Below are 15,779 nucleotides of genomic sequence, written 5' to 3' on the forward strand. Positions count from 1 at the left end.
AATCTCATTGAGTACATTGACCTGCTGTGGTGGCGACTAGAGGGGCGGATTCCTCTATCCCGTGAGTCTGCTCTTGCTAAAATCATAGAGACTTAGTATACCCGACTTGCAGGTGGTTGGTTATGCTCTTGGTGTTATAGTGGCAGCGTTGAGGTTTGATCCTGGGTCTCCCTTAGATTAGGCCAGACAGTTATCGATTCACCATGTTGTAAAAAAAAAAAATGAAGAACGAAAAGGAAGGATCCCAAACCACTTTCATATGTATTTTAGGAAATATGGGATGCATTTCATGTAAAAGCAAGCTCCCTCCTTGCTACAAAAGTAGAATTCAAGAAACGATCATGATTTAAAATAGCATTATCTTATTAACCAGGCGTAAACCTTCAAAATCCCCAAAGATATTAATAAATATGATTTAAAATAGCACTACCTTATTCACTTGGCGTAAACCTTCAAAATCCCCAAAGAAAACCTTATGGCAGAGATTCCGACCCTAACTGCTGAGGATGCAACCCTGTAACAGACTGGAAAAGGGACAAACATCGAGCTCTTACGGTAACAAAGAGTAAAATGCAAAACCCAAGCACCACTGATGTGGAAGTTCCTTCTTGGTTTCACAGCTGCTCGATGGCCAACATGCAGAACACTACCAAGATGGAGAGTTCTTCCTGTGCATCAATACTCTTTATACCAAACAAAAATGGATTTAAAATCATAACAAACATAGATTTAAACCTGATCCGTATAAACATAATTTAGAATTAACCATCATCCTCGTAAACATAATTTAGAATTAACCATTATCCTCGTAAACATAATTTAGAATTAACCATTATCCTCGTAAATATTCAAGAGACTCCGTACAAATTTTAAACCCACCGCAATGGAAGCATAACCTAAATAATAGAGACAATCCAAAGGAAATCACATATGCCAGTTAAGTCACTCCGTCATAAGAAGACATGACCGTCCCAACTCTTAAAAGTCACTACGACCCAGGCATTAACAATAACTCGTGTACCCAGAGTACGAAAACAACCGATTCAGAACCGACCAAAGGAAATACATGCACATGCAGAAGCATATTGTAAAGGAAATACATGCACATGCAGAAGCATATTGTATATTAGAAGTTCTGTAATATATTATTTTAGAAATTACAACAATATAATGTTTAGCATAACATATTCAATTTTACTCCCGGCTTAGAGTATGCTTTAAAGCAATGAGTATGCTTTAAAATTGCTTTAGCTTCAGAATTAAGAGAACAAGTTAATGGCTCAAGACCCAGACGCATCTGGCAGGAATGAAAGGAGTGAAACCCTACCCTCTTAAAAACCACTAGTTGGTAATTACAGGTGACCAAGTTTTCCTTGAATAACACTGATGAGTCAATCTGCATTAGGTGATAGCAGCCAGTAATAACTATCCCCATTTTTAATATTTAAGTCTGGTAAATTATGACTATCCCCATTTTCTGACAATCCCCATTTTCTCACGGTTTAATAAAAGAAACATATTCGATTCTACTGGTAAATATAAACAAAAGAAACATATTCGATTCGATTCTACTGCGTAAATATAAACAAAAGAAATGATTTCCCCTCTCCTAATTTATAAATCTACAATTATTTTGTAAGTATTGGAGCACCGATAAACAAACCATCATAGGTATTTTCATTAATAATACAAACGCAATTACTTATATAATGTAAGACACCCCTAACTTATCATCGGTAGTTTGTGGAAGCTAACGACAGTTTCGATTGATTAATATGTGCTCGCACACAAACCTTCACATAGAATTCATTCCCCTCTAAAAAGTGAGTCCAGGAATGAACCTCTGGAGCCTTCCTCATCCATTAATGTTAACAAGTGAAAGCTTCAACCAGAACCACGATCTTCACTCACAAATTATGATTTATCGCAGCTGCAAACTTCTCATGACGAAACACTTGGAAGGGAAAATACTATTACAACACTGAAGGCTGAAGCTGAGGAGTGGGTATTAGATAACCACGTTTGTCTTCCCTTTGAGGAGTGGGTGTTAGATAACCAGATTTGTCTTCCCTTTCATGCTGTCCATCGCTCCTGCTATTGTAGTGCGCAATAATTTCACACATTTAAAAAATTTATCTGCTATAGGAGAATAACTGTGTGCATATGATACCAAATTACTCGAGTACAAAATATCACACGTGAGACATCTTTCCAAATTGAGTTCATCTAAATGATGCCTCAATTTCCTCCAGTGCCCGCCCCTTAGTTTCAGGCACAAAAAATGCGACAAACGCCAACGTCAAAGCACATATGATAGCGTAAAGAAAGAATGTTCCTGCAATGAGATGCAGGGTCCCTTAGCTATGCAATATTAAAAAGAAAAGCAAATATCTAAACTCCATAAATGAATGAATACACCTTACAGAATGGCAACCATCACAGTACCTGAAGTGCTCCATTCTAGAAGTAAATTTATTGTCATGGTCACCAACCAAGAAGATGACCAGTTTGCCAATGTTGCTACACTGCCAGCCAATCCCTTGACATTAACGGGAAGTATCTGCCCAAGGTAGGCAATGACAACATCAGTTCAACATGTCTTGAAACCAGTCAATACGGCAACAGCAAAATTAATGTGAACTAACACTTTTGTGAAAGTAACATAAGTGATTTTTCATTGCCCCAAAATATATAGGAAAAGTTAAAATCAAAGCTTTTATGGTTTCCTGACCAAAAATTTTACAGGGAATCTGGATAAAGGCATTACCTCCGACATGATAACCCAGGGGACAGCCCCAATCCCGAGGGAGAAAGAGACAATGTAAACCTGTACAAAGAAAACACAAATGCAATTATACAAAACTTCAACATAACAAAGACATCAATGTAATAATGTAAATTTCAATAAGTTATTTACCAACTGAACGTGGAGCTTACCAACAAACTTGTGACCGCCAAAATACTGGTGAATGTTACAAGATGTGACTCTCCCGCTAGGTGGCTCTGGATGATGCCAGGATACACCAAGAACTCATCTTTAGCATTTCAATCTTCCAAAGATTATTATAGAATCTAACGTATGTCAAAGCCCATTTTCTAATAAGTTGATGAGCATCTATTATGATTCTATTCATCATACTAGTAACAGAGAGATAGCATCGTGAGAGTTTGATTACTTTTAAATAAAAGGCAAGGCCAACCAGGAAAAGACAAACAGCCATTCCTGCAGAGGAGATCTGTTGAAATCATTAAAACTTTGTGAGAGATCTGTTGAAATCATTAAAACTTTGTGAGATCTTTAAACTGACGAGCACTCGTCATGTCATATTTAAAGAAATTGAATTGACTGAGTTAAAAGATCCTCTTCTAAATAGGCTGTTTACTCACCATAAGAAGGAGACGTCTACCAGCTTTGTCAATCAACACAGCACTGACAGCAGTCATAACAACCTATACATAAACAGTCCAACAGCTTTCACATGATTAAGATGAGGAACAATAAACCTTTTATTATAGTGAAACATTCCTAGCATGCATTGCAATTAGTAGGGCCCCAGGATCAGAAAGCAACCTGAACAGCACCAAGTCCAAGGGTTGCAACATTACCAGATGAAATTCCTGTTTTAAATGATAAAACATTGAAATCAATACAGATTTTCTTAGGCAAGCGTGTGATAGACAATAAGAATTAAAATCAATAGAAGGGCCATAAAGATCACATGAATGATCTGAGTCCTCAGTTAAAAATTAAAACCCTCTAATTATGAAAGGCTATAAAGCTACAAAAAGGATTCCCTGTGTTCAACTCCCATCCAAATTAGAAGTCCATGATGCCAATATATATTTTGCAATTACTTCATGTTTTTACCAATAGAACAATATGAATCCAGATCACAAGTACCATACTTTCTAACAGGAAGTTGACGGTAAACTCACCAGCAGACTTAAAAATGGAACTGCTGTAAAACATAATACCATTGATTCCACTCAACTGTTGTAAAAGAAGCAGCCCAATGCCAATCTGCATATAATAAATACAACGCAAGGATACTTTACTTTTGTAATCATATTCTTGCCAAGTAAGCAATAAAATAGCAACCAGTTTATGCAAATTCACTAGCACACACAAAATCATCTTAGTCCTGATGATGAACCACATTGTGTGGTTCAAAATGCGTCGACCAGAAAATTATCTATGTGATTTATCTGAAAAAGTTTTTTATAAACATTATGAATCGCAGAAGCTTGCACTCAGAAAAAGCATATAAGTCTATCATATTCCTAACTATGCAAACATATGACTTACAGTCAGAGGCATTGCATATTTTCGTTCAAAGATCTCGGAAAACTTTATTCTGGGTTGTTGATTTCCTGTCTCCACTACACTCTGAAAGGCAAAAAATATTCAGATTAGTGACAAATATGACCTTGATGGGAAATGCATATACACTGTTGGAACTTTGTATGCAAAACATTCAGACTGCAGACTGAAAAAAACTCAAAACCAAACAAGTTAAAACTCCATTGGAACAGTATCGGATATCCATGACTCAGCAACTACACGTGACTGATAAGCAATCAGTCAAGAAGGGTACAATAGAAACAGATATGAATTTGACATGGAAAATGATAAAAATGCAGTTGTTCCGAAATGTTACCCTGATTTCAACAGCTTCTAGGGTAACATCAACCTGACTGCCTCTAAGAGCTTGCAATGAGGCTTCAAAATCTTCATTACCAATTTTAGCCTGCACTCATAAGAACATTAAATTCGATATTAAGATTTCACACAGCATGACATATGGTGACAGGTTTAACATGGTTAACACCAACTCAGTCAATTGACAAACATAAAGTTCATTATCAAAAACTTACCAGCCATCTTGGAGATTCCGGGATAAAAAATAACCCCAGAACCAAAAGAGCACAAGGAACTACACCTGCACAAACACAAAACAATGGGCAAATAAACATTTCTGCAAAGCCTCAAATCTAATCAACACGTAAAGAGTAGACTCTGGGATAAAGTTAAGGTTCCCACATGCAAAGAAGATCAGATAGACAGAAAAAAACACAGCGGAAATATGATTTTAAATAGTTATCAATTAGAATGCAAAGATTGTTGAGAAACTTGGGCAAATGGGAGGCATAATAACATCTGGGAAGCACAGCTGAGTGAGGACGGCCAATCACTGCTTAAAGCAGTTAATAACGTTCATCTAAACTGGCCCTTCAACTGCAAATTCATATCTATTAACAAGCCTTCCCTTCATTCAAGTAAAAGTAATCTCCAACATCCAACACGACCGAAAATGGAACTTACCTGCAACGGCTAGAGCCCTCCAACCAAGGAACAACCCAAACAAATATGCCAGCATGATACCAATTGTCACAGAAAGCTGTTGCAAAATAGCCACTTAGTTATTCTTGCTTAAGATCTTTAATTCTCTAGAAAGGGAAATCCATCTAGCTGCATAGGATGGCTGAACTTATGGAAAGCAAAGATAATTTAAAACCCACCTGATTGGCTGCACCAAGGCCACCTCGCAAGTGTTTGGGAGCTATCTCTGCTATGTAAACAGGGACCTATCACAACAAGGCCACAGAATATCATTGAGATTCAAATCCATGACCTGATTCAAATAAAAACTGCATAGATCGCTACAAGAAAAATCCAACAGCCAAATACTCCTGAGTTTTGCCCAAAGAAATGACCTAATTCAAATAAAACTGCATCGATCGCTACAAGAAAAATCCAACAGCCAAATGCTCCTGAGTTTTGCCCAAAGAAATGAGGTTCCACTTACAGTGAAGGAAATGACTCCCACTCCAAAGCCTGTCAATAACCTCCCTAAATACAGGAATGAAGCATCCTGAAATAATTAATAAAAGGAAGTGAGTGCATTACATATTGGCCAATTGTTTTCTTTTCTGGCTTCACAATGTAACTAGAAAACAGTTAGTGTCCGTGTCATATATACAATATGATATTAAAAAAAAAAAAATGTAAAAGAGATCCCTAATGTTCACTGTATCTATCGGGATAATTTGATCAAGGGCACGTAAACTTGCCTTTGCAACAGAGATTGTAACCCAACCAATAATATTTGGAATCACAGCCACTATCAAAGCCTGTATAGAACACCACCATTGTGAATGATATATAAGAAAAATGAACTTATTGGCTGACTATAAATATAGATAGCCCGTCATCCATATATTTTGTGAAGACAGACAAAGTTTATTTTGCAGGGTTGGGTTCGTATATTATATATCCACCCTATTCCTAATAACAAAATACATAATGTATAATACAGCCATACCCACCCCTTTACGCCCGATGAAATCGGCAATTTGCCCACTGACTATGGCACCCACCATTGCTCCTACATTTGATAGCGAGCCGAACACAGAATACTGTTTGTTGAAACAATAAAATATTAGGGGTCGTTAAGCATCTCATTCACATAACTACTTTGATACACTTAGCCATTCCAACATACCTGTGAGAGAGAAAGGCTGAGGTCACTGATAATTCCATCCTCACTAGGGGACGAGTATCCATTCTGCAAAATGGCATGGCCGATTGATATCACAAAATCAGTTTCTATCCCAAAACATCCTCCAAACCCAGATTATTAATTAATCACATCAAAACTTTATAATTTATCTCTGCACATAGTACTGTATACAATACCATAACAAACCAAATTGGTACGGATATTGGCTTGTATAGTTTCACCCAAATAAGCAAATGAATTCCAGACAAGCAAAGTGAACTTACACAGAAGCCGAACTGCAAGGGCCCCATTGCGACAACCGCAGTACAAAATAGAGCAGTTGCAACGCTTCCTTGGAAGGCTTCGGAACTCTTGCCCTTGCCCTTTTTATGACTTCTTCTGTAGTACTCTTTCCCCTGTTCCTTACGCAATAGAGGCCGCTTCACATCGCCATTCACCCCCACAGCTCCCTTTTCCAGGTCCTCCTTGAAACCCATGACTGGTTTTGATTTTGATAATCAAACCTAGACAAATCTTCAAAATTGGGGGAGATATTGCACTGAATTTTTTTTATCAAACTGAGAAGGCGAGGAAGGGCAAACAGAGCTTGCAGAACAGAGATTTATTTTAATCCTATCACAATGGAAATTTAGATGTTGCCCGCAGATAATTAATCCTATCACAATGGAAATTTAGATGTTGCCCGCAGATAATTAATCCTATCACAATGGAAATTTAGATGTTGCCCGCAGATAATGGCGTGCACGACTGGAAAATGAAAGATATAACCCTCCCCCTCAATGCCTCTCAGACCTTTTTTACATGGTGTCGGCCAACAGCAAATCAGCATCTCGATGCCACGGACGGCCGGACCTTTTATACTGCTTAGCTCAGGATGGATGAATTAAATGTATGCCATGGCTATGTCCTAGGCATCCAGGTTGTTCTATGAATCTGTACGTGTTGCCAGCTCAGCCTTTTCATTTTAACCGCAGGAAGGGGTGTACCGACCTCTAAAATAAATTAGATCAAAATTCAAATATTACAGGGATTCTTAACACAGCTGGAAATTTAATGGTTAAATTAGTAATGAAGACATGCTATTTGTGAATGTAGGTTGATTCATTATTTTTATTCAGAGAAAATCACAGTGTGATTTATCATCCTTATTCAGTGAAAATTAAGCCACTTGAAATTACTGGCTGGTGGTTAGTGAGAATATGTTATCTGTGAATGTAGGCTGACTCATCATCTTTATTCACGAAAAATCACAGGCTGACTCATCATCCTCATTCAATGAAAATCACCACACCTGAAATTACTCATTGTTCTAATTATTAGATATTTTTCATTTTTTTGTAATTAAATCACTAATAAATACATATGGTAATCAAAATATTTATATGCTTATTTGTAATGTTGAAAATTTAGAACTACCAGACAAAGGTCTAAATTGTATACTACTAATATTCACAAATTATCAAATTTCAACCATCCATAATTTTTAATTTTTTAAATAATTGAAATAAATTTTGGAAGCCCTACTACTAAATAGACCATTTGTAATGTTGAGAATTTGTAAGCGTGAGGACCAGAATGGAAGTTGTATACCAGTGAAATTGTTTTTAAATTATTAAATCTCAACCATGTATCATTTTTTATTTTTTAAAGAATGAAAACTTTACAAGCCTTATTCGGAAATAGCCCAGACTATATTTTTTTACTTTCTTTGTAATAATTTTATGAACTTTGTTTAAACATATATATATATATATTTATTGACAATCTAAAGAGGGTTTCTTCGCATGGTAAGTTTGAGGTTATATTTTTTATTTTTTTTAATAATTTTATGAACTTTGTTTATATATATATATATATATAGACAATCTGGAGAGGATTTCTTGGCATGGTAAATTTAAGGTCTTGGCATGGTAAATTTGAGGTCTGTGCACAATCCAAGTGTCTCAAGAATTTTTTAGGATGTTAAAAAGCATTTTCAAGAAACATGCATAATCTCACAAAAAAATTATAATTAGATTTTAGCAAAAAAAGTAAAAACATCCCATAGTTAGACTACTCATTATTAATCAAATTTTAGCTTAAAAGATAAAAACATCCAATGGTTACACTACTCATTATTATCTCAATCTCCACTAACGGTTAAACATGAATCATTTTAAAATATTTTCTTTATTTAGACCATTTTCGATATTTATCAGCGTTTTCTTCATTTAACTATTAAATATGGACCATTTTAAAATTTAAATTATTTTAAAATCCGCATAATATTGATAAAGCTTATTTTAATCTCTATTTACCAAAATCGTGTGAGGTTGAGTTGAACCTAAATGTTTTATGGGCTCCCACCCTTAACTCATTTCTATGAAATTTGAATCAATAACATAATAAAACTAAATCTCACACAAACCAATTAATATACACATTATTGTAACCTAAAAATACCCTAGACAAGATTATTATATTACAAAAATTTATGAAAAATTAATTATCGTCTATTGTCTTAATTTATAAAAATCAAATCTATGGTTCATAGTCTTGAATTATTCTTAAATTAATAAATTTTCCACTTTAAAATAAGTGGAGCAGTATTAAACATTTCCACTTAAAAAATAAATCAAGAGATATTAAATATTTGAGGTGAGACCATATTAACATTACCAATTTAAATTCTTTCTTTCTATTTTAAATTACTATACATTAATTAAATATATTAATGTCATTATTTATATCTAAATTGCTATACATGATCAATATATTTATATTTAATGTAAAAATGTATGTCTTACTATAATAGTATTTTTTTTTGTACAAAAAAGCATAATGTATTATAATATAGGATCAAAATACAGATATAGACATCATTCATCCTTATTTATTTTCAGCATACAATTCATCTGGGAAAGCATATCATGCTTCCCAATCCAAAAAACCATATAACACTAAATACATCATATGAACAGTGAAATGCCAACTGTTCATAAATTTTGAAGAAGATAGACAGAAGTAAATCAACCAAAAATATAGCCAATGAGAATATACATGGTGTATCAGAATACCTCCTCATATCCATCCAACCATGCTAGGAAGCCAACATATTTAGAAAATGAAGACATACACAAAATTATACCAAAAAAAAAAGAGGGAAGGTAGAAATTACCGAGGGAAAGGAAATTCCCCAACATCTAGAACATTGTGACCCAAAATTATTTCAATGTGCATATTACCAAGATTACCTTGTAGGCCCCTCTTGGAAAGATCATAAGCAACTTTGTTCTGTTCTCTGCCTATGTGCATAATTGTTGAATTATTAAATTGATTCCATAGATGGTCAATCCTCCCTAACCATCCAAGGAGCGGTGGATTGTTGATGTTTGCACAACCATTTCCCTGATCAATGATAATCTTAGAATCCCCAAAAATATGAATATCAGGAATATTGAGGAAATTTGTGAACCATAAACGACCCCACAAGGTCATTGCTTCCATCTTGCCGTGGTATTTGTGCTGCGTCCTGCATTCCAATAAATGTGTATTCCAATTCTTTTGATATGGCTATCCAAAATCCACATCCACAAATTTGTGCAGTGCCATCATGAAAGCCCACTAGATACTCCAACAGTAGCTCAATTAACTTGTATTGCATTTTTTATTGCATAAATCAAAAAAAGTGATCATACGAAAATAAGATTCTATGTGCTATATAAAATCCATAAAATTTTGAAAAATACACTTGTTCCACCATTTCCATATAACCCAAAATAGAAAAAAATGAAACGATTCTCCATATTATCTTCTATGTACTCCATGTCAGTCCACAATGCATTCATATTGAATATAAAGAAAACCGATAAGAGATAACAGTTTACTTCACAAGTATCTTTACCCTTCTTTGATACCTAAATGTAAAGTTTACCCTTCTTTTTTTTTATCTAAGGAAAGGACTAAATACTTGCATTAAAAAGCCTATCTAAGAGATAACAGTTTACTTCACAAGTATCTTTATCCTTCTTTGATACCTAAATGTAAAGTTTATTTAGACAGGTGTTTAATCATATTGATATTCTGTTTTTCTTATCTAAGGAAAGGACTAAATACTTGCATTAAAAAGCCTATCTGTCAGTAAAAAAGACCTTTACCAAATATAAAAATATAAAAAATGGTATAAAAAATATTTAAAATGAAAACCATGGTATTTGCAAAGGAGTGCGGAAGCGCTTGGAGTTGGTTTAAGAATGGATAAGAAACTCTACGAAATCAAATAAGCTCATAATTGGAATCATCATTTTCAAACGCTAACAGCAAAATTAAAACCCTTGCAATTTGGCACACAAAATTAAATCCTCAATTGTGATCAATGTGAGTCTTTATCTATATGAGATATTTATCCTAACAATAAATGTGTCTATTTGTTGATATTGATCGGAGAAAGTTATTTTTATTGTGAGTCTTTATCCATATGAGATATTTATCTGGACAATAAATGTGTCTATTTGTTGATATTAATTGGAGAAAGTTATTTTTATGGTTGGTTTGACAATTTAGTTTAATTATGAAAAAAAAAAAAATTAATTGCCAAAAAAGAATACTGTGATAATTATTGTTAGAAAAAAGTGTAATAAAGTATCTACAGAATAAATAATGAATGGAGTATCTACAGAAAAAGTCAAATAAATTTAATATCTTGTGAGCTTGTAATCCATTCCTCGTGCGATCACTATCACAAAATATAGACAACCTAACAAGACCATCTATCCAATCATCTTGCAATCGCTATCACAAAAGACATGCACCTAACAAGAATGAAGTTTGTTTTTCTCATTGAGTGTTCTTGCTTAGATGGACAGGTGGAAGGGTTGGTGTATAGGTAGCAACAGTGGAGTCTGCGCTGATTGTAGGTGCAGCAATTCTAGAAATTATTGTCTACACTATCTCGCATTGTAGTGGAGATTGAAGATATCCCAACATAGGATACATCACCTGGTTTGTGAAATCACCATGACTCCTTCCTCTAAGTTACGGAGAAAGTAAATGATGATCGTGTTATGGAGATCAATGAATGCTTACCAATGTATATAACGTATATGTATTAACATATTAATTTTTATTAATAAATGTGTTAACATAGTAATTTTTATAAAGTATACGTATTAACAGGGTAATTTTTATTAATAAATGTATTAACATAGTAATCTTTATTAATAAATGTGGTTAATATATATGGTAAAATATGGTTAATATATGGTAGATATTAGTTTAATTAATTTGAATGTATAATGATATAGTTTGGTTTAAATTTAAATTTTATTTAACTATTTGTTTTTAAGAAATATTAACACAAAAAAATGTATATAAGTTGAAAGAGAGCAAGAATGGGCTACCTGTAAATCAATTTCTACTAAAAAGATAATTCCTATATTTCTTCCAAATTTGATGGTATAAATGATCACAATAGAGAAATTAAAACGAAAATGCCAAATTAACTATTCACTACACCCATCGCACTTTAACTTTCTACTTCTAAAACAATAGCATGCATAGAGTCTCTCATTAACCTAAACGTAAACATTAAACACATGGTAAATTAAAGATTCAAAAAAATAATACATATGATAGTTTAACAAAAAAACTAGTAATATAAGACAAGTATTGGCTAGAACGATCAACATGGTTAAGATCAATGATAATGACAAGAAAACAATCTTCCATTCACAAAAAATATAAACCATGATTAACCATAGAGGCTTCCAATCAACCACATGTTAAGGAAATTAAACGATTGGATTCTATTGTTTGAAATGAAACGATTATATTCTAAGATTAATAGGTGGATAAATAAATCATATTTAAATTTAATAGACTATTCTTATATTTGAAACTAAAAAAATGTTTAAATATTGTTCTTATCATGCGGTGTATTAGACTAAGAACGTTCTCTTAAAATCTTATCATCCGTTGTAGACTAAGAATGTTCTCTTAAAATCAAATCTTGTCCACTCAATTATTTAAAAATAAAAATTCCTCAAGCTCAATTCCAATATAGACCATGCCTAGGAAGTAATTATAGGATAAAAGTTGTCAATGAAAGAATCATTATTTAAAGATATAATTCTAGTTCACTAGTATCTCTACCTTGCACTATTATTCCAACTTAATCTAGTATTTGAGGACTTTGAAGACTTAACACCTATATCGAGGTTATTTAGAATAGCTATCTTTGTAATAGTTTGTGAAATACCTTCTCTCACTCAAGGACTAACTTGAAGGATATTATCCTCCATAAAGTGTCTTGACATTATTCTCTTTCATAAAATAATCTTGAGAAACAATACATCATATCATATATATATATATATATATATATAAGCAATTCCAATTTGGATTACAAAAAATAAAGAAGTCGAGAATCAATCTAGATTGCAAAAGATAAAAAAGCTAACAATTCTGCATTGTGCACGCTTCAGCGTAAAGCCTAAATGTTGAAGCCTGAAGGTTGCCTAAAGGTTGAGTCTGCACCCATGGGCCATCAATATGTTATATGTAACAATAACCTTTGGGAATAGGCTAATCAAATTAAGTAATCAATTTGAATGGTTTTTTAGTTGTCCAATAAAAATAATGGAAATGATTTTTTTTTAAATAATAGAAGTGACTTTTTTTATTTGTTTCTAATAAAATAGTGACCTTTTGTTTGATTGTGAGAGTTTTTGTATAGTTTATTTAGTGTATACTAATAATAAATCTTACTTTTTATAAAATAAATTTATTTAGAAAAATATTTATTTTGTGATGAGATATAAAAAATTCCAATATATTTTCAATACATTTATACATAAATCAAACACAATTAAATTTAAACTTTTAAATATTAACATATTAGTAAAATTTATCCCAATATAAAATTACTTGATTTATATAACCTAACACAAAAATTTACTTGACCCATATTTATATAAACCTAACACAAAAATTTACTTTACCCTTATAAACCTAACCAGAACAAGGTTTTAGTTGACCCCATGTGAACAATGTTTTACATCATGCCTTCATTTAAAACCATTTAGGTTGTATTTGTTTACACATGTCCACCCCAAAGGGTTTTATATGTTTACACATATACATTATTGTTTGAACGCCAGTAGCATCCATCCTGTTTATCTTCTTTATTCTCCTAGCTAAATGTTTTTAAATTTATCTTTCTTACTAAGATGATGGAAATGCTTTATGCCTGGGTCCATAAATGTCGTTATTTTCCCTTATTTGGTGGACTATCTAAAAGAATTAAGAATGGTTTTTCAATAGAAAATAAACCATGAACAATTTCTCACATGGGTGTGATTCATTTTGCTTCTTCTGAATCACAAGTTTATGAAGTCTTTTCAAAGCCATTACAGGTTGGCATCCATTGAAACATTAACAAATTATAATGTGGTAGATTCACTTGGAGAGGGATTATGTTTTAATACTTTTTCTAATTTATCAGAGTCGATTTACAGGGTTTCATCGAGTGCAAGTAATGATGTTGATACCGGTATCGTATTATATATGATCAGAGAGAATGGAAATTAAACCAGAGTACAAGTAATGATGTTAATTCCAATTTTAGTGATATAAATACTAGTATTGTATTATGTATGATTAGAGAGAATGGAAATTAAACCATATATAGGATCCCAACAGTGTATTCTACTCTTCAAGATTTATCCCAAGGCACGATGGATATCGTACAAATAAGTTTTGATCACCTCATTTCCAGAGAGGTTCAACGGATATTGTGATATTTTAAGGAATTAATATAGGACAACTTAGAATATATCCTAAGTCATGTTCTTGGAGATTGGCTGAAATAATTTCAGCATCAAGGAGGACTATGCGTTTTGTGTATTGAGCACGATGGTCTAGTGTTTGTAAAAAAATAAATCAAAGAAATTATCCATTGATTCACTTCTTGTTTAGGTAAAGCTCTATTTTCTTATTTTTTCTATGTTAATCTTTTTTAATTGTCATTTGTTTTCCTATTTTATCATGGTACTTTGCAATAAGGTTTAGATATTTTGAAGGCAATAATTTGGTATTACTTCCACTATTATATATGTATTTTCAACATATACTTGCAACTTATTTTTATGAGTGTTTTTTGGTTGAAATCATAAGTCGTACTTAACTCTAGCCTTGCATTTGTTGGATTCACTTATGAATGACCAATAATTCACTTTTCCTCATCTTAGGTTTACATTGACTTCCTTACTCATTTTTAAGATCAAGATTCAATGCTTTTCTCTTTTCTTCCACCTACCATTATCATCTTTTTTGCTTTGCTAGATGAGACTTGGTGCCCAATGAAAAGGAATATGTTCTAAGAGAATTGCAGTGTTTTTATCCCAGTATGACATCATATTATCTTCAACTATCATGTTTTATCACTTTAGATCTGGCACCACCCTGAGCTTAATAATGTGAGCTTATGTTGTGGTGACAATGGGTAGATAGTTCACTGAGGGATCTCTCTTTATTCCAAGGTACATATTGGATCAAAATTAGGTTTGCAAATGCTCCTCTTGATTTCTCAAATGTACCTAGTTTTCCAAATCCAGTGCTAGATAGAGCTAAATATGACGACATCCTTCCTAGATTTAGAGAAAATGATGACAATCCTACTTAGCACATGAATGATTTTTGTTCATGCATGCATCAATTTGGTATCTCTCATGAAGATGTTCTAATGAAGATGACCATGATATCTGTGTAAGGAGATTCAAGAAAATGGTACTGGTATTTTCCTATTGCTTGCATCAAATCTTTATGAGATTTTCATTGTATGTTTAATAAGTACTACATGTAAGTTTTTTTAGCTCACCTTATCTTTAAAGTGTTATAAAACCAACTCACAAAAAGATAGAAAAGATAGATCAACGACTTAGAAATCAGCCTCTTCGAGGGGGCAACCTCCTTTACATTACACAAATGAACAATTCTTGGATTATACAAATGGCAATACCTCCTTTCTATATATAGGAGTCTAAGGGGTCATAATATAGCATAACAATAATAATGTAAGGGCACAATAATAACAATATGGGGACTACATGGGCACAACAATATAATAAGGGGCTTGCACTAAAAAAATAAGGGGTTACACTAGTAGTATAGGGACCTAACATGCTCCTCTCCTTCAAAAAGTGTTGTGCTCAACGCTTGAATAATTCTGGATTATTCTATATAAAATTATCGTCCTCCCATGTGGAATTTTCAGCAGGTAAC

General features: G+C 33.1%; 1 protein-coding gene across 1 annotated transcript; it reads right to left on the bottom strand.

Annotated features, from left to right (window-relative positions):
* Positions 1–1,654: 1,654 nt before the first annotated feature.
* LOC149251352 (sugar transporter ERD6-like 6) lies at positions 1,655–7,402 on the bottom strand. The gene is made up of 18 exons (XM_089459367.1): positions 6,785–7,402; positions 6,504–6,566; positions 6,328–6,417; positions 6,073–6,132; positions 5,808–5,873; positions 5,521–5,586; positions 5,324–5,399; positions 4,876–4,940; positions 4,659–4,748; positions 4,307–4,387; positions 3,937–4,021; positions 3,572–3,618; positions 3,388–3,450; positions 3,177–3,236; positions 2,938–3,003; positions 2,768–2,827; positions 2,446–2,560; positions 1,655–2,335 (listed from the first exon to the last, which is right to left on the bottom strand). Exons 1-18 carry the CDS (start codon positions 6,995–6,997, stop codon positions 2,223–2,225), a joined length of 1,479 nt encoding a protein of 492 aa, XP_089315493.1. The 5' UTR covers positions 6,998–7,402; the 3' UTR covers positions 1,655–2,222.
* Between the last annotated feature and the right edge of the window lie 8,377 nt (positions 7,403–15,779).

The sequence above is a fragment of the Pinus tabuliformis genome, chromosome 7 (assembly GCF_031772625.1).
Source record: "Pinus tabuliformis cultivar Carrire ecotype Pingquan chromosome 7, CPIR1, whole genome shotgun sequence".
Taxonomy (NCBI): domain Eukaryota; kingdom Viridiplantae; phylum Streptophyta; class Pinopsida; order Pinales; family Pinaceae; genus Pinus; species Pinus tabuliformis.

What these genes read in the sequence shown, in the direction of transcription:
- LOC149251352 (XM_089459367.1), bottom strand. Translation starts at nt 6,997, where the DNA reads ATGGGTTTCAAGGAGGACCTGGAAAAGGGAGCTGTGGGGGTGAATGGC. An exon ending in TCAGCCTTTCTCTCTCACAG is followed by an intron (nt 6,418 to 6,503) that starts GTATGTTGGAAT and finishes TTCAACAAACAG; the next exon opens with TATTCTGTGTTCGGCTCGCT. An exon ending in TGGGAGTCATTTCCTTCACT is followed by an intron (nt 5,587 to 5,807) that starts GTAAGTGGAACC and finishes TTGTTGTGATAG; the next exon opens with GTCCCTGTTTACATAGCAGA.